At 43.6% G+C, this 20,291-nt stretch overlaps 1 protein-coding gene and 1 pseudogene across 1 annotated transcript in view; both read right to left on the bottom strand.

Annotated features, from left to right (window-relative positions):
* Positions 1-2,512, bottom strand: part of CHMP3 (charged multivesicular body protein 3) — a 37,534-nt gene extending 35,022 nt beyond the window's left edge. The window contains exon 1 of the mRNA XM_072636936.1: positions 2,261-2,512. Coding sequence (XP_072493037.1) covers positions 2,261-2,305 — 45 coding nt within the window. The 5' untranslated portion in view covers positions 2,306-2,512. The remainder of the gene's footprint in view (positions 1-2,260) is intronic.
* Positions 2,513-3,951: 1,439 nt separating this feature from the next.
* LOC140521674 (carnitine O-palmitoyltransferase 1, muscle isoform pseudogene) lies at positions 3,952-6,233 on the bottom strand (annotated as a pseudogene).
* Positions 6,234-20,291: the final 14,058 nt, after the last annotated feature.

Here is a 20,291-nt window from a genome sequence, read left to right as displayed (position 1 = left end):
GGTAAAGAGCAATCCTTTTTTTGTCTAACTACAGTTAGCCAAAGCCCCTTCTATTTGATCCTTTAAAGGGCCCTGGGCAGGGGTGGCTGGGGGCGGGGAGAGGGCACTCTCCACAAATGGGATGAGGGAGGTCTGCAGGGCTGGGGGGAATGGTAGGGCCCTCAGCAACAAAGGGGAAGCTGGGAGTCCTGAGTGGGGTCTGAGAGTCTACAAGAGATCAAAAAGTCCAAAGGGGGCAAAGAGATCACCAAGTGAGATAAGGAGGGAGGACACACAGAGCCCAGGGGCTTGTGACCTGGACCAGGAAAGAAGACTGAGAAACAGATGACAGATGGGAGAGAGCAGGGTCAGGAAAACCTAGAACAAACTTTAAAAAAAAACCCAAACCCTGCAGCCTTTCCTGCCCATCAACGGGAGAAGATATCTTTCCAGATGAAGGCCCTGACAGTGTTACTGATTAGTAAGCAGCATCCACTCTGCTAAGTGGTTCAATAAGCCTCCATTTAGCACAGAGCTATGTTACACACAAAGCCAGCACTACGGACAGCGTTGGACTTGGCATCAGAAAGAGCAGAGTTCAGGTCCCGTCTCAGACACTAACTAGCTGGGTAACTCTGGACAAGTCATTTCAATCTCTAGCCTTGGTTTCCTCATCTATAAAATGGAATGCTAGCGCCTCAATTTCATAGGATTGTTGTGAGGATGAAATGAGATAATAAGTGTAAAGCACTTTGCCAACCTTACAATCCTACCTACATAAAAGCCAGGTATTATTATCAGACAGGAAGCAGCCCAAGTCATCACGGAGCTTCCAGCTTCATGAAGAACAAGACCCCACTTGTTACAAGCTGCCAGATAGCTCCCCAGGAAGAAGCTACGAGCCATCCCTGGGCCCCACCTGGGCTCCTTCTAGAACAGGGCCCACCGGAGTTTGAGTACGGGGGGCTGTGGTCATGGTCAAGCCAGAAGAAGAAACACAAGAAAGGGAGTGTTGTCACGCAGGGCCAGACCCTCTTATGGGGTAGGGACTTGGGGGAAAGGGGCTGGGAACCAACAAAATCCCATCACAAGCACCAAGGAGTATTGGAAAGGAAGGGAAGGGAAAAGGCATCACAGGAGCTTACAGTTTGGAGCAAGAAACATCCTTTGAGGCTCTCCCATTCATCCTTTGCATTTTATGGGCTTGAGAACTAACTGACACTTTATGCAGCACTTTATGGTTTGGAAAATGTTCAGTACAGTCAGCACACTGGCAAACACTCCTGCTCTAGGGCGTGAGGGCCTGCATTCCTGTCTGACCTCCAACACCTCAGCCTGCCTCCAGTCTTCTAGCCCCAGATCTAGGACCCTCTGGGCCGCTCACAAGCCTGTGAGACAAGTCCTGCAGGGATTATCATCACAGACGAGGAAACCACAGCAGGGAGGGGTTCTATGACTCCCCAAGGTCACACATCTAACAGGTGTGGAGGGCAGAAGAGGGCCTGGGGTGGGGAGAAGGCAAGAGAACTGGGCAATCCTTACTTTAGGTTTTGGCACCTCGTTGGATCCTTACACCAATCCCATAGGGTACTGTAGCTTAGCACCAGGCCAGACCCAGAATAATGAGGTATTCTTATGTCCATCTGACAGATGAGAAAACTGAGGCTCAGAGCTATTCAAATGACCCAGAGTCATGAGGTGACCAGGTGGCAGTCTCTGGATGGAGCACTGGCTCTGGAAGCAGGAAGACCTTGAACTCAAACAAGTGCCAGCTGTGGAGTACTGGGCAAGTCACTTCATTGAGGCTCAGTTTCCTCTCCTGTAGAATTGGGGCAGGCACCCATGGGCCGGGACTGTAGTAAGGCTCAAAGGAGACACTGTCGTAAGGAGCGAGCTCAGCCCAAGAGGCCCCCTCCTCCCCGTCCAGGCCCCGCCCCCGCCCAGGCCCCGCCCCCATCCGGGCACAGCCCCTCCCCCCGTTCCAGCCCCGGGGGACCCGAGCGGGGAGGGTAAATGGAGGTCGAGCCATCCCAACTCCGAGGAGGGAGTGGGGAAGGGGAGCGCGGAGCCGGGAAGCCCGCGCCGGGGCCCGCGGCGCGAGGCGGGGAGGCGGCCTCGCTCCGCCCGGGGCGACCCGGGAGCGCCCCCTGAGCGCCCCCTGAGCGGCTGAGGACGCGTCCCTCCGCCCCCGCCGCCGCCTACCCCAACTCGACTTCGGTAGCCCGGCCGGGACCGCCCCGGAGGCGGGGGAACAGGGTCCAACCGCCGCCGCCCCTCTTACCAGCTCTTTGGGAGGCTTCTCTTGCGTCTTGCCGAAGAGCCCCATGGCGAACTCTGCTATCCCGGCCCCTTCCGCCTTCTTGTCACCGGCGCCGCGGCCGCCTGGGCGGGGCCCCCGGAACGGGGCCGAGGAGCCGGGCCCAGAAGAAGGAAGCGGCTGCGGCGGCGGCAAGGACTGGGCGCAGGCGCAAGGGGCAGTGTGTGGCCAAGGGGCGGGGTCGTACCAGGGCTTTCCGGCAGGCCCCCCGAGATTGTTCTGCGCATGCGCTGGCGTGGTGCTTGGCGGGGCTGCGGGATTGGGTAAAGCTCGAAGCGGCTGTCCAGTCACAACGCCGTCTGGCAGAAAATAGCGTTAGAGCTGCAGCTTACACTCCAGCCGGGGGCGTGCTGCGGCCGGCTCTCACCCCTGGCAGTTCGGTCATAGGTGTGAATATTCACACCCTTGAATGACCAAGCCGGTGACGGAGAGAATGTCAGTTCTGCTGGTGGCACGTGGTGCATCTTGGCACGGTCCGAATGTGCTCCTAGGCTAACATTTGTGCTGTTGGCACCCCCAGCTGTAAAATGGGAACGATGAGAGCATCTATTTCCCAGGGTTGTTGTGGGACTCCAATGAGATAACACTGGGTACAGGATCTGGCATGGAGAAGGCACTTAAATCTTTGCTTCTCTCCCTTCCTCCTGTTAGAGAGCAAGGACTCTGTAGCAGTGCGTTGGGGGAGGAGTTCAGATTGCAGACCTGTGCTGGGCAAGGTCTCCCTTGCCTCTGGCTTCTAGGGCTGTTTCGATGAATAGAGAGACACTAGGAAGCCAGGATGCTCTGAATTGCAATTATTTATGGAAAATGAGTTCAATTCAGTCTTACCAATTTTTTTTTAAAGTACACAATTAGAAATGTATGCTAGTCACATCCAGATGCAGTAAGGCAAGTGTGGAGATAAGGTCCCTAGTTTCTCCTGTTTCTCTCTCTGGACACTCCAATTACCAGAGTTAGCACACACACACACACACACAATCACGCATTTCTCCACTTGTCCATTTAAAGACCACCTCTCTTGGTCTATTGGAATTTGGATTTGAAGAAGGAAACTATAGATTTTACTGCTACCAGCAGCTGCCAGAGTCATGATGCTGCTTCACTGGGGGGATGGAGTGACAGAAAGACCAGCCACCTCCTTCTTGAGATCTTTACCTTCTTTTCCCGTTGTCCTCAACTCTTTCACTCTTTGGAGTCAAGGCACAATTTGCATGGAGTCAGGGATCAGGCTATTACACCCACTGCTAGAACAGGTGCTTTGCCCATGGGTTATACTGCCCATATGGGTGAGGGCTTAGTGCAACACTGTCCTATGGTTCTGATCATTCATTAACTTCCTCTCTTTCCAAGCTGGAAAAAATGCAACAACATCCAGGGTCCTTGTGTCCAGCCTAAGCCTCTTGGTAAAACTGTTATATTACAATGGGAAAACTGTTATACTACTTGTTATACTATACTCATTGAATCATGAGAAAAATGTTTTGCAAACCAGAAAACACTAAGGAAATGAGAGCAATTATCAATACATACAGCTGTATGTATGTTTAATTTGGCAAACATTAAATAAGTGCTGTATAGCTAACACTATGCAAGATGCTGAATGTTACAAGGCAGCCCCTTCTGAGTGTTAAATTCCTATGGGTCAGAGTGGGACTTGAAGGTTGGTAAATGATAACCAGCAAGGGCCCCACCTGACTCTGGAGCCCCTTGCTAACTCAGCTTCAGTATGAAGCATTATGCAAATATATTCCATACATAGAAAGAGTTATCTACAGACCCACCAAGATAAGCATTGTAATCCATGGGCATGGCATCTGCCCATAAAATATCTGTGACAGGAGCAATATTCTAATTCCTGACTCCATGCACAAATTTTTAATTCCAAAGGTACTGAAGAGGTAGGGGAGGAGTGGTAGATACCTAAATCTTAATCCTCAGATAGATAAATGGATTGTTTATGGAGTGTCTTTCCTGTTTTTGATTACATGAACACAAATCACCCATTTAGGGAGCATTTACTGGGTGTTGACCTGAAAACTTGGTTAAAGAAAAGGCAACAGGTTAAATGCATACATTTTATAATTTAATTAATTAATCAATTCCCCATAAAGGAAACAGTTACATAGCGCTATGGAGCCAGGATCAGAACTGGCTGCCTTAGTACAGAAATTGACTGTCTTAAGTACATTTTGCCATGAGGAAGGAGTTCTCTTAGATAAACACATTGTAAACAAAGTGGCGTCAGTTGGGTTTTATGATCCCAAGCCATGGGCATCTTCTTTCTGTAGCATATCCCTGTGATTTAAGATAAGGAAAAGGTCCCATCACCCAGATAACAGACATCCTGTCCTAAACAGGTCTTTGAAGTTGTTATCTTAACAGAGTTTGACAAAAGCTGAAGTTACAACCCAAGGTATCTGTGTATCATGACATAGTAGCTTGGTGGATATGTTTCCCAAAGCGCTGGGCATTTGTTTCTGAACTTGAGAATTTACTGGACACGTGGAAGAAGATGGTGTTTTCACCAGCAATCATATAAGAAACCCCGTACCCATCATCAGCTACTGGGCCAAAGCCCCCTCCAGCTGCCAGGTGGTTGGGATACTTCTCTGGGTCAAACATGCGGATTTGGAACTGGGCAGTCTGGCTGGTGGAGAGTCGCCAGGGCTCTGAGAGGACCTGGGCCAGGAAAGGGGAGTGGAGGCCCAGGTACTTGGAGACTACATACAGGCAGAAGAGGTGTCGGTCAATGCCAGCTCCGGTCATTGCCAGGCGGTACATGTTTTGGTGCTTTTCGGCGGCTTTGCGGAAGAGATCCTGAAGGTCTGGCTTCATGTAACCAGGGTCCATCATGGCCCGGACAAAGGCTGTGGCTTCAGCGGTGCAGGATCGCACAGTTTCTGTCCTGCCATCCAGAAACATCCGTGTCATTGAGGCCTCGTAGGTCAGGCAGAACTTGCCTTTGTCCTGGAAATGGGCCAGCTGCAGGGCGATCTGCACAAAGGCATCCGGACTTGAGCGGCACTTCTTAATGAGACCCTTGCCAAAGGGCAGGAATTGGAAGCAGTACAATTCCACGTCATCAGCCAGAGCCTTGGCCACCTGGTAGGAGCTCTCGATGATCTTCTGGCACTCCTCAGGGATTTCCCACTGCAGCCTCTGAGGTGGCGCCAGGGCATGGTTAGGCTTGCCCTGGCAGTGGCCAGAGTCAGTGTAGTCCAGGTGGAAGGCGTCTGTGGCTAACACAAACTCCCAAAGGTGCCCAACAATAGGAGCGTCTGCCCAGGCGTGCTCAGTGTTGAGGCCCAGCTTACCATTCTTGAAAGCAATGAGGGTGAAGGACTTATCGAACCATCTGTTACAGCAGTTGCCATGCAGCAGAGCCTTCCCATAGAGGCTGAGGCTGGCCTCGTTCTCAGGGTCATAGCCGTGGGCCTCCTCATCCAAGGCCACAAAGAAGGCCGCCTTCTCGATGGCCTCCAAGGAGGCCTTATTCTTTCCTGTGCTGAAGTAGGTCTGCCGCGCCTCAGCCCATGGCACCCTGCCCCCAGCTGTGAGGGCTGCTAACTTCTCCTCGCCAGGCAGGGAGGGACAAGTATCATCCAGGATCCTCTGGAACTGCATCTCCAAATCCCGAGGCTTGAGCAGCTGGGAGCCCTGGTAGAGCCAGACCTTATAGAAGTGGCCTTTGTGGTAGACAGCCACATGCCTGCTGTTGAGGTGGAGTTGTAACACATCTGAATCTTTGCCAGGGATTCGAATGGTGTTGAACATCCTCTCCATCTGATACGAACACATGGGCACAATACCGAGAGCCATCACAGGCTTGATCTCCTCGCGGTCCAGCTTTCGCCGATACATGATCATGGCGTGAACCACGTTGCCCAGTCGAGCTGCCTGAATGTTGGTGTGCTGGGTCAGTATAAAATCCATGACATAGTAGAATCTGTGTTTTCCTCTCTTCACTAGGATGCTAGAAGAAGGGTCTGATAAGGGAGTCCCATTTGCTTGACATCAAAAGGCACCCTCTAAACAAAGGAGACTATTAGGTCCAGACTCTTCTCAATTCAAACTTTGGCCCTTATTAAAGTCTAAAATTTATATTAAATATTATCATGGGAAAGGGTGGGGGAAGTGAGCAGGGTAATCGGATCACCTACACTATATGCAAAAAGGTGTGAAACTCTCCAACACAATGCTATTTTTATCTAAATTCCAAATGATATGTTTCTTGAGGTCAGAGACTATCATAGCTGTTGTTCTATTAAATTTCTTCATATTCTTAGTACTTAGTGTAATCCCTGCTAAATAATAATTTATATTTAATATATTATTTATTTTCTATATTTATATAAAATTTAATATAATTTAATAAATGCTGAATTTTTTAAAAGGGGGTATTAAAACCATCCTCAAAACTTAATTGGCCCAGAGTCTCAAAGACTCAAGCTGTTGATTTGACTTCCTGGTCACCAGAGTAGGAAATGTCCACAAGGAGCCCCAGGAACTCTCTGATGCTTGCCTAGTGGGAAAAGAATGGGCAGCTTAGTGGAAGGAGCATCACTCAACTGAATCAACTTAAGGTATCTTCAGTACATGTTCTTGTTGCTTATCAATGCATATCCTTTCTTGCTAATGCTAACTAAATCTTTTTTGTTGTTGTTGTTGTTGACTGTTTTCTTGCCAGGCTATAAATCAGAGGCTACTCACTGGTCTAGTCCTGTCTTGATTGGTAATGGGGTTCAGATTCTAGAAACTTCCTTGAATTCTTCTTGTATCTCCCCACAGAACCTGGCTTTTTAATACTCAAATCTGTGGCCATTGTCTGTTACCTCTTGATTGCCCCACCTGCTTCCCATTTAGGCACTCCCTAGTCTGATGTCTCTTGATTGCCTCCAGCTGTTTCCAGCCTCTGATCCTCCCTAGACCCTTTCTCCCATCACTCTAGACTACCAGACCCCCCTCCTATAGTCTTTTCTGTATTTAAGTTCCATCTGGCCTCCATGAAGGCACTCAGATTCATTCCAGCTCAGACTCCGTCTAGCTGGGATTCTATCTGGCCCGCTTGTGAATACAAGCGTTACAAATGCTTAGGTTCCTTAAGAGCCAACCCAAGATGGCGAATCTTTAATAAACTTTGTTTTCTTTGGCTTTAAGAAGGCTTGCGTCGAATTCATTCGAGCACGACCTGGACTGTTGGTATTTTGGGGTCCCCATTACCCCTAAACTTCATCAATTGGCATGGCAGCCTTGACCTGCTCCATTTCTGACCTGGGCTGGGTCTGCCCCTCCTTAGGCAATCTGGTGCCTGCCCCCTCAGTTGCCCTCAGGAGACGCATTATCACTGTGGAACTTAATTTAGACACCTGGTTAGCTTAGTCCACTGAAGCCCAGAACTACAAAGTTCAAGAGATCCATCAGCCCCATCCTCTCTAGTATCAGAGATTAGAGGCATGCAAGAAATTTCCAAGTCACTATTAACTTTTTTTTCTTTTTTAAAATAAATTTTATTGATATTTTCTGTTTCTTTCATCACAGAGTATCCTATGTATCCCTTCTGGAGAGCCAGCCCATGGTGACAAATATCATTTTTTGGAGCGGAAAAAAAAATTTGCATAACTGACTAATACACACACACACACACACACACACACACACACACACACACACACACACACACACACACACACACACACACACACACACACACACACACACACACACACACACACACACACACACACACACACACACACACACACACACACACACACACACACACACACACACACACACACACCCCCCAAACCAAGAGCTTCAAGGAAGTAAACACTCCACCACACACTCCTTGATCCCCAGCACCTGCACCCCTAGAAACTACTAAGGACAAATTTACCTGGTAAATTCATTCTCTTCTTGGTCTATGCTGAGATTTTATCTTACTCCCGAGTAAAAGAGCTCATTTGCTTTTATATATTCTATCATTTAATCTGTATAACTTCCACAATTTCTGTCCACTGTTTGTTTGGATAAATATGTTCTCCTTTGCCACTAGCATTTGATGGGCGGGAGCTAAGCTGGCTGAGTGTAAGCTAACCATTGGGCTTCCCTTGAGAGTGACCAGGAAAAATGGCTTTATTCTAACTCTCTTAATAGACATCATAACCTCCACCCAAATGTCTGAAGTATTTTTAGTGTATATGTGTATCTATCTATGTAGATACGCAAATAAATAGATATGCAAATATCTCTTCATTCGGTCTCTGTATGTTACCAGCCTCTGGTATGCATCATTTACCAATCTGAATGGCTTTTTGACTACAAGTAGAAGAAAGTATGCCTCATAGATGTTGGGGAAAATGTTTTTGCCTTTGTCCTTTTGTGAAAGAAAAAAGAAAAGTCAACTCCTTCAGGGCAGGGATCGTTTCTGCTTTGTTTGCAGCTAGGTTGCACAGTGAATAAAGTCCTGACTAGAACTCCAAGCCCAAGAACATTTTGGAAGATCTGGGGGAGAGGTCCCAAGAGTTAGGCTTTATTTGTTTTACTAGGTGACTTTATTTATTTCTGGTTGGAAGATGCAGCAGGTAGGCACCCATTGGATACAGGACTGAGAGAGTTGGGAAAAACTGAGTTGGAAGCCTTAGACATTTAATGGCTGGGTGATCCTGGGCAAGTCACTTAATCTCTCAGCATCTGTTTCCCCCTTGGGGAATAATTATAGCACTTCTTATAAGGATGAAGTAAGTAAACATATGTAAAGTTCTTTGCAAACCTTAAAGGGCTGTATAAATGCTAGCTTTATTCTTATTATTATTTTGTATTTGTACCTCCAGTGCTTAGCAAAGCGCTTAAGATTAGTACTTGCTTAATAAATGCTTTTTCATTCATTTCTCCCTTCATGATAGAGCATAGTGATGTCATTTTGGTCCTCTTTGAGAACAAAGGACAGCAACCAAATCAAAGGTGCTAGAATGGAAAGCTAGGTAATTCCAACTGTAAGGCTAATGCAAATAGAAACTCGCCATTGTTCTTTAGGATTCCAAGGACTTTTCAAGCCCTGGTTTCAGGGAGAGAAAGTGAATGATTTCCTAAAAGAGCTGCCTGGGTCTTTTGTATTTCTTTAATAAAGGTATTCTGGGCTGCTTACGAGTAGGACCTTGGTCACAACATGATGAAATAGTCCAGGCAAGGAATGAGGAGGTTCTGCTCTAGAGTAGTAGCCATATGAAAGGAGAGAAGATGCAAAGGATAGAAAGGTAGAACTGTTTCATTTTGACAACTGACCGGTTGAGGGAGAGAGAGGGAGGGAGAGAGGGAATAGTCAAGAATGACTCCAAGGTTGTGGGTCTAGATGACTGGAAAGAGGATAGTGCTTACGACAACAATGGGAAGTTTGGAAGAGAAGAAAGTTTAGAGGGAGAAATAAACTGAGTTCTGTCTTGGACATAATGAGTTTGAGTTGACTTTGAGAAGGGAGAAGAATCTTATTAAACACCTATGATGTGCCAGACATTGTGCTAAGCAAGTTTACAAATTTTATCTCATTTTACCCCCACAACAGCCCTGTGAGTTATGTACTATTATTATCCCCATTTTACAGTTGAAGAAACTGAGGTAGATAATTAAGTGACTTGCCCAGGGTCACACAACTAATAAATGTTTGAGGCTAGATTTGAATCCAGGTCTTTCTGATTCTAGGCCAACACTTTATCCACTGTGCTTCCTAATTTCTAAGTTACATCAAGGTGGAAATGCCCAATAGGTAGTTGGTGATGTGGAACAGGAGAAAGCATAGGAGAAAGATTTGAGCTGGTTATACAGATCTGAGAGTCAGCAGTATAGAAATGAGAATTAAGTCCATGGGAACTGATGAGAGTAAAGAAAGAAAAGAGGGCCTATGTTTGTAACCTGTGAAGGAGCCAGTAGCTAGGGAGAGACTGAAAGTGAGACAGAGTATGATGGACAAGGTAAATTACAAGAGAAGGTATGATAGTTTTTGAACCAGAGGGGTTGCTTTTGGTGAAAAAGGACTAGAAAAAAGAAAAAGATGGGGGAAGATGTAGAGGGATTTGGGTGCTGAGTAGGGGAGAAGAGAGAGTTCATACTATAAACTAGTTTGCCCCCTCAAACTGTTGACCTGAAAACTTGGTTAGAGAAAAGGCAACAGGCTAAATGCATGCATTTTATGATTTAATTAATTAATCAATTCCCTATTAAAGAAAACGGTAACATAATGCATTATGGAGCCAGAAATGTTCTGGCTACCCAGTGCAGAAATCTTCTGGCTTATATACATTTTGCCATGAGAAAGAAACTCTCCTAGTTGAACAAATCATAAATTTAGTAAGACAAGACAATTAACAAAGTAATGTTGGTCAGGCCTTGCGATTCCAGCTGGGTAAACATATGTCTCAGTGACAAGAAAGGAAATCCCACCACTAGTGAGTGGCAGGCTTCCTGCCCTAAACAGATAACTGACATAGGAAAAGGCTAAACAAAGTTCAATAGAAATTACGACCTAAGATGTCTATATTTTCTTTACCATTAACATGCCATAACATAGTATATGTCTATAGATAATAAGATACAAAGGAAAGCCTCATTATTCAAGATATAGTGTCTTAGGTTAAAGGTCTTCTTAAGGAGTGTAGTCGGCCTTGGCTGGCTTTTGCTGACATAGGAAGAGGCACTCTCTGAGTTTACTTCAGAGAGAACAAAGAGATTATTCCAAAATTTTATATTAAACATTATCAAAACCAACTTGAGCCCCCATCACTAATCAGAAAAGGCATCCTCCTTGGCATAACAGAAGTGCTTTGCTCTGCTATGAGTGAACCCAAGCTCTCCTCCTGGATTTTGCTGATTGGGAATATTCTTCTGCCAAGGACCTGACCCACCAGACATTTCACTTATCTTATGGTTTATGACTCCTCCTTGTTAACCAGGATCTTGAGTAATGGTATCCCTTTTACCTGTTGTTTATGATCAGCGTTATGTTATGTCATGTCATGTCATGGCATATTCATGACAGAAGAAACACGGACATCCTAGAACTATAATTTCAATTGACCTCTCTTATCGTACTGTTTTTATGAACCTATACTATACTATTAAGAAATTCCTTTCTCATATTATGGTTCACACATAAGGAGACTGTAATTTTGGCTGACGCAGGCATCCTGAGTCAGGAAGGGAAGGAGGAAAACACCTTCTTACATAATCTCCCTCGACTAGCCTTTCTTCGAGGTCATTTTTCTAATGAACTCCCATGTATGGACCCCATACATATCTCCAACTTTGAGAGAAATAAATATGCGCATGCAACATATTTCTGTTTGTTCTTTTGAACCATCTTCCGCCTAAGGCGGAACCTGATTCTGTTTGTTTCTTTAGATCAAACCTCTGGTATAGATTGACAATACTTTTAATTTTCTTATTAAAATGGGAAGTAAGGGTCCTCTGCTGAAGGAGATAGGGTTGGGGTGATTCAAGGATCATATGGAATTAGGAGCTTTGGAAGAACTGCTTCAGAGAGTATGATTAAAAAGTCACCAAGATTTGCACAAACTTCTCTCATAAAGATCTCATTTCTAAGGCATAAAAGGAATTGAATTCAAATTTACAAGAATAAGACCCATTCTTCCACTTGGTAAATGATCAAAGACTTTTAGTAGACAGTTCTCAAAGGAAGACGTACAAATTATCAACAGTCATATGAAAAAATGCACCAAATACCTAAAGAAATGTAAATTAAAACAACCCTGAGGTTCTGCCTCACACCTATCAGATTGACAAAGATGACAAAAAAGGGAAAATGACAAATTCAAATGGTGGAGACAACACATAGAGAAGATTTCAGGTGTAAGTAGGTCAAAAAGTCCTTAGATAACAGCAGCAAAACAAATGCTACTATTTCTTCTTTACTGTCATTTCCACTGATAAAGTATGTCAGGTGCTCATTCAGAACCATACGGCAGTACCAAGGACTTTAATGGCAAGAACTTTCTTTTCTGGGTGTTCAGTAGATATGGTGGTAGTACCAGAAGGAATAGTTGCCAGGCTGGATCTCCACAGAGGTTGCCCCCAAGGATGATGGCTGTGGACACTGAGCTGGAAGTACTACCATTCCCTTTAAGGCTTCTGGGTTCAGAGTCTTAGGCTGTTTCTTCAGGGTCTGAGGGGAGATGACTCTCAACCCAAGGTGATGATGGTGGTCTGACTTGCCTGGCAGACCTTGCTGCCTCCTGTTTTTCCCTTAAGGCACGTTGTTGTGATCATTGTGCCAAAAGAAATGAGAAAAGGGTTGTTTTCAGAAAAGGAAGACTTATATGAAGTGATGCAGAGTGCTGTGAGTAGAACCAGGAAAATGATCTTTACAATAATAACAATCATGTAAACTTTGAAAGACTTAAGTACTCTGATCACTGCAGTGACCGACTGTAACTCTGGAGGACTCATGATGGAGTCCTGGCAGGAGGACCATGGACTCAAGGGACAGAATAAGGGATGCCTCTTTAGACATGGATAGTGTGGGAATTTGTTTTGCTAAACTAGGCATATTTGTTACAAGATTTTTTTATTTTTATTTATTATAAATTTAATAAATAAATTTATTTATTTATTATTTTTTTTAAGTGTGGGGTCTGTGGGAGGTAGAGAGAATAAAGACTTATTAATTGAAAAATAAAAGGAAATTTTAAAAAGTCAATACAAGAAGACTAAAATGAATGTTGTTGAACAACATTCAAGTCCAGTTGAGATTAGATAGCATGACTCTGTAGCAGACTGCCTCCTGCTGAGTTAACTGGCTCAGAAGTAGGAACAGAGAAGCAGGACAGAGCTGAGGGCTGGTAGGTACAGTGTGAAGGAAGGAAGGATAAAAGAGCATAGGTATCAAGAGGGGAAGGCAATGCATTGCTGACCTAGAGTTAAGACTGCAAAGGAAGGAAACTGAGGCCAGAACAAGTTTGTCCTGTTGGGAGAACAAGGAGACACAGAAGGACTGGAGTTCATGGTGAAGACAAAGAATAGGTTTAGGGGGATGGAAGGAGAGGAAATGATAAATAGAAGAGAATTTCAGAGTTCAAGATCACAGAAGAGGCAATTATGAATGAGTGAGATCTAAGGTGGGTGACTGAGGCAGAGTGGAGATGGAGGTCACGGGAGTTGAAGAAGCTCATGAATTTGGAGGGTGAGATATTCAAAAAAATTTCAAAAAAGGACAATAACAATAGTAATAAAATCAACATGCATGAGAGTAGGGGTTCAAATAGTGCAAGTGGTCAGGTGGTGCAGTGGATAGAGCTCTGCACATGGAGTCAGGAACAGCTGAGCTCAAATCCAACCTCAGATACTTCCTAGCTTTGTGACCTTGGGCAAGTGACTTAACCTTGGCCAGCCTCAGTTTCTTCATCTTAGAATAGGGACCATAATAATAGCACCTATCTCCCAAGGTTGTTGTGAGGATTGAATGAAATAATGTTTGTAAAGTGCTTTGCATGCTTTAAGGCATTATGTAAATGCTAGTTATTGTTATCGCTACTATGACCCAAGGACCAAATTCACGGAGATGGTAAATCAGTCTGGATGAGGGGAGGTGACAGCAGCAAGGAGCTGAACTGTTAAGCTTTATTTTAATGACGCTGCCTGGGTGTAATTACATTGTTTTCTTACCAGAATATGAATTTTTATTGAGGATATCTAATTTTAGATTTTAGGATTATTGAAATAAGTAGCTTTTTTAATCTTTCAAGAAAAATCACCAGTCAAATGTCATCTTTGGAAGACAGTTTGGTGATGGATGTTCTTCAGGGGACTCCAAGGTAAAACTTTCTTCACACGATGTGTCTTTCTTACAGTTGCTTGGCATAACTGCGTCCTCTCTTCTAGATCCACCCCACTGAGTCACTCCCAGAACAATTAAGTGGCAATGATGAAGGCTCCAGGCCAGAGCAGAGATAACTTGGTTTATTGATCCTCCCAATCGGTATCAGTCAAGGCTTAAAAGAGAATACAGGGCCAAGGGGGTTCTGGCCTATCACAGCAGAAGTACGGTGTAGACAGATTCCAAATAAACCAGGGATTCTCTATCAATGACAAAGTTCCCCCTGATGTTCCTGTTGACACTGTCTCAAGGCCCAAATTTCCTTGATGAAATCAGAAACCATTTAAAAAAACCTTCAGCCTAGCCATCCAAGTGGGAGAGTGGATAAAGAACCAGCCTTAGAGTCAAGAAGATCTGAATTCAAGTCTCACCTCTGACATCTCCTGGCTGTATGACCCTAAGTAAGTCACTTAATCAGCCTTTCCATGCCCCTGTAATCCTCAAAAATTTTCATATGTAGAAGAGTTGACTGTGTGCATTGGGAGAGGGAGATTCCATGGCAGTCTCCAACCAGCGGTGTTTTCTCCATTTTCATTCTCCTTAACCTCTCCACAGCCTTTGACCCTGTTGGTCACTCTCTCTTCCTTGATACTGCCCCCTCTCAAGGCTTTCAGGACACCAATCTCTCCGGTTCTCTGACTGCTCCTTCCCTGCTTTGCTGGATCCTCTTCCAGATCACACCCTTTGATGGTAGGTGTCCCTCAGGGTTCTGGTCTTGGATTCTCTTCTCTTCTCCCTCTATACTACTGTCTTTGGTGATCTCATTAGCTCCCATGAATTTAATGACCATCTTTGCTAATGATTCTCAAATCCACCTTTCCTGTCCTAATCTCTCCGCTGACCTCCTATCTCACACCTTCCAACTACCTCTTAGACACTTCAACCTGAATGTCCATCCAGTAGATGTCTTTAACTCAATATGTGCAAAACAGAACTCATCTTTCCCCTTCAACCCTGCCTCCTCCTATCTTCCCTGTGACTGTCAAGGGCAGCACCATCCTCCCAGTCCCTCAGGCTCCCCACCTAGGAGACCTCCTGGACTCTTCCTTCTTATCCTGCCCCCTTGTTTTCTCCAGTCATCCTGATGAATATCTGGTCACTGAATTCAGATGGCTCTGGAGGAGAAGTGAGGTTGGTGACCTGCACAGCCCTCCCTCACTCAAAACAAAGTCAAATGCAAGTCATGCATCATTTCTCTGATGGCATGGTCTTCTTTAACAATGAAGGTCAAACGCAACACAACCCCAATATTTTAACTGTTTTTGTATCCCCAATGCTTAGCACAGTGCTTGACCCATGATAGGCTCTTTATAAATGTTGATTGATTGTGTAATTATTGATTTTACTGATTGCTGGATGTCCCTGTGACTCCACAGACCAAAATTATCTTCCCTAGCCAGTGATCCCCTAGATGTATCATTCCCCCATTAGATTATAAGCAACCTGAGGGCAAGGACTGTTTCATTTTTGTCTTTCTATCCCCAGGATCTAGCACATAATAGGAAATGATGATAATTTTAAAAACAAAAAATAATAACTAGAACTCATAGAGCATATTAAAGTTTGCAAGGCTCTTTACAAATACTTTATCATTTTATACTTAAAAAAGTCCTGCGATGTTGGCATTATGATCATAGTACTTCATTTTACAGATGAGGAAACTGAGGCAGACAGCCCTTAAGCGACTTACCCTGGGTCACCCAGCTAGAAATTATCTGAGTTAAGTCATTGGGACTCTAGGTCTACTAGCATTTTGTCCACTGAATCATCTAGCATGCATTCATTCACTCATTCATGAAATCTGTTGTCCTGATTCTAATGTATATTTGAATGGTCTGTCCTAGAGACAGTGGAATATATTGTTAGAATTGAAGTCAGGAAATCTCCATACTCCAACTCAGACATTTACTAGCTGGGACCCTGACAAGTCATTTAACCTCTCTGTACCTCAGTTTTCTCATCCATAAAAAGGGGAGGTTGGATTTAATGGCCTCTGAGTTCCCTGCTGGCTCTAAATCCATGAAGGGAAGAAGGAGGGAGTAAGCATTTATATAGCCCTACTATGCGCCAGGCACTGTGCTAAGCGCTTTACAAATATCACCTCATTTGATCCTCAAAACAACTCTGGGCTGGGGGTAATGTATGCTATTATTATCCCCACTTTACAGGCAAGGAAACTGAGGCAAACAGAGGTTAAGTGACTTACCCAGGTCACACAGCTCATGATCTATGATCCAATGAGAGACATCATTGTGCTGAAGATAAAATGTGGACCTGGAGGCAGGAAAAACCTGGGTGCTTGTGACTGCAGGTCCACCTCTCTGTGAGCCAGGTTTCTCACTAGTATAAAGAAGAAAGTAATAACTGTAGGACCTACCTCCCAAGTGATTTTGACAATGGGATGCTTCATGTGTGTGAAGCACTTTGCTAACCCTCCCCTGCCATACAAATGTCATCGGTTCTTATTGTTAGTTCATCCATGTTGGACAATGAGCTGGGCCCACAACTGAATGGGAGGAAGGGAGGGGGCAGCTTTGCATTTTGGAAACTCTGTGGGACTTTCAACAATACCAAGCTTTGGTCCCAAACAAAAACTAGTCATTTCTACCTCAATAACCAACCAGGGAAGTAAGGGTGTGCAATCATCTTGGGGCCTTCCCTAGTGGGTGGGTGGGTCAAGGTCAAGACTCTTTGTTCTACATTCCAGCCAGAAACTGACAAGGTCACTGTTCTCTCAACACTTACTGTGTGACCCAAAGAAGGTACTTATCGTCTCTTGGGCCTCAGCTTCCAGTTAGCAAAACAGAGCAGCATTTGGAATCAGAAAATCCAAACTCACTTCCTGGCTCTTGCTACTTGTTTCCTGGAAAGTCCCTTAACTTTTCTGAGACCCAGCTTCTTTTTCTGTAAAATGAGAGTGAATTTAACAAGTATTTATCAAGTACTTACTATGTGCCAGGCACTGGGATAAACCTTGGAGATAAAGGGAAAGGCAAAAGTAGACTTTAGCTAAGACCTGAAGGAAGTCAGGGAAACCAGGAGATGGAAATGAAGAGGGAGAAAATTCCAGGCATGGGACACAGCCAATGCAAATGCCTAGAGGTGGGAAATGGAGTGTCTTGTGTAAGAAACAGCTTGAAGGTCAGTGTCACTAGAAAACAGTAGGGGAAGTAAAGTGTAAGAAGACTAGAAAAATAGAAAGGGGCCACGTTATGAATAGGATTTTATGATTAATTCTAGAGGTAATAGGGAACCACAAGAACCACTTACTCCAAATCACCTGGGGAGGGAGAAGCAGAACTGGAATTCCAGCTCAAGTCCTTTGATTCCAATCTTTTGCTTCTTTTTTTTTTTGTTTAAAATTAATTTTTTTTCAGTCAATAAAAATCTATCTCTTCTCCCTCCCCATCCTAATTTTGAATGAAACAAAAATAAAACCTCTATTACAAAAATATATGTTTCTTCATTGGCTATGTATGAAAGGAAAAATTATACTGTATGTGTATATATGATATATATATATACATTTGTGTGGATTTGTGCATATGTATAAAACATATATACATGTATACACATGTATAAAGACACACTTTATATGTTTATGTGCATATATATTTCCTTTCACATATATACATATCATAGATATAGAGAGAGAGACAGAGACAGTGTGTGTGTGTGTGTGTGTGTGTGTGATTTTGTACTTTAAAACCTTCACTTATCTCTCAGGAGATGGGTAGCATGAACTCTACAGTCTTCCAAAGCTGTTTGTTTCTACAGTGACCTTGGGCAAGTCACTTAACCACAATTGTCTCATCCTGGGTCATCTCCAGTCATCCTGATGAATATCTGGTCACTGGATTCAGATGGCTCTGGAGGAGAAATAAGGCTGGTGACCTGCACAGCCCTCCCTCACTCAAAACAAAGTCAAGTGCAAGTCATGTCATCATTTCTCTAATGGCATGGTCTTCGTCAATGAAGGATGAACACACATTGTTATCATGATTGTTATACTGGTTCTGCCCACTTCACTCTGCATCAGTTCATATAAATCTTCCAAGGTTTCTCTGACATCATCCCCTTCCTAATTTCTTATAGCCCAGTTGTATTCCATCACATTCTTATATCATAACTTGTTCAGTTATTCTCCAGTTAATGGGCACTGCTCTCTCCCCTTCAATTCAGATTCTTTGCCACCTCAAAAAGCTATAAATATTTTTATACATTGTTAGGTCAAATTTATTTTGCCAAGGACTAATCCCCTTCTTAATTTATCCTCCCTCTAATTCTCCTTTTACCCCTCCCTCCAAACTCTGTATAAGTGTGCAAATATATTCTTCCCCTCCTTTGACCAGTTCAAATGAGAGTGAGGCCCAAATTTCACCCACTTCCTCCCACTCCTTCCTCTTTTTCATATAGACCTCTACTTCCATATCTCAATTATTTGAGATAATTTTCCCTAATCTCTCCTTTCCATTCTTCTTTTAAGATAAGCAAGACATAACAGAATCCCTCCCAGACCTTCTGGGACAGAGTTTTGAGATCCTCTGGCCATATTAGGATGCAAATAGTTGATCCTTATTGTTAATGATTGATCTCATTGATCCATAAATCCTTTATGATTGTTCACTTACATTAACCTTTTTATATTTCTCTGGCCCCTTGTGTATGCTCTTCAGTCTCTTTGAAGCTCTGGTCTTTTCATCAGGAATACCTGGAAGCCCTCTATTTCATTAATGGTTCATTTTTCCCCCCTCTATACTCAGTTTTGCTGGGTAGGTTATTCTTGGCTATAAGTCTGCATATTTTGCCTCCTAAAAAATCTATTTCAAGTTCTCCTTTTGTTTTTTGATGGCAGCTGCTAAATCACATGTGATCCTGTTTGTGGCTCCTTAACATTTGAATTTCCCTCTTTTTAGCTGCTTGTATTTTTCCTTTGACCTGGAAGCCCTGAACTTTGGCTATAATGTTCCTGGGAGTTCTAATTTGAGGGTTTTTTCAGGCGATGACTGGTGGATTCTTTTCATTTCTATTTTGCCCTGTGATCCTAAGAGATTTGATTGACTCAATGAGTGATGACTTCTTGAAAAATCAATATCTAGGCTCTTTTTTTTGGTCATTTCTCTGATCCAGTGATTTTTAATTAGCCCTACTTGATCTATTTTTCAGGTCAGTTGTTTTTGCTATGTAATATCTTACATTATCTTCTATATTTCAATAATATTTCATTTTTTTAATGTTTTAATGTTTCTTGTTGCCTCATGGAGTCACTGGCTTTTAGACAGGTTTCTTTTTGTAAGCTTCTCTTTGGTCTGAGATTCTTGCCCTAACTATTTGTCTTCAGGCTTCAAACTGGGCTAGAAGCTATAACTGAAATCCTGCTCTGCTTCTGGGGTGCAAGCCAATTAACTGTTGTTTGCTATTCAGCCTCATCAGTACACAGTCTAGTGTCTATGACCAGACCTCACCCTGGTATGCCACCCTTCAGTGTAGGTCCCCTTCATGGTCTGCCTTGAATCTATGACTTGTCAATTGGCATTCCAAATATACACTTGCCTAAAAGACTGTTTTATGGAGAACTCATACATGACAAATGTTCACTTGGTGGTCAGAAGAAGTGATACAAGGATACTCTCAAGGTCTCTCTGAAAAACTTTGGAATTGATTATATGACATGGAAGACACTGGCAAAGGGCCACCCATGCTGTGCCTTCATCAGAGAAGTGGCCGTGCTGGGCTGTATGAGAAAAGCAGAATTGCAATCATCTTTTTAAAAATTATACTGTGTTATGAAAATGCTTGTCTTAGCCATCCACATCCAGAGAAAGAACTATGGAGTTGGAATGCAGAATGAAGCAGACTATTTTCTCTTTTGTTATATTTTGTTTTGTTTTTCTCATGGTTTTCTCCCATTCGTTTTAATTCTTCTATGCAACACGACCTATGTGAAAATAAGAATGTATTTGTAGAACCCATATAAGATTGCAGACCATCTTGGGGGGGGGGAATTTAAAATTTATGGAAGTGATTGTTGAAAACTGAAAACAAATAAATTAATTTATAGAAAAATGTTTATTTTATTCCATAAATTAAAAAGAAAATAAGTTAAAATTT

The sequence above is a fragment of the Notamacropus eugenii genome, chromosome 1, assembly GCF_028372415.1.
Source record: "Notamacropus eugenii isolate mMacEug1 chromosome 1, mMacEug1.pri_v2, whole genome shotgun sequence".
Classification (NCBI taxonomy): domain Eukaryota; kingdom Metazoa; phylum Chordata; class Mammalia; order Diprotodontia; family Macropodidae; genus Notamacropus; species Notamacropus eugenii.
Note: the sequence above shows the minus strand (reverse complement) of the source record. Positions and strands in the feature narration are given on the sequence as shown.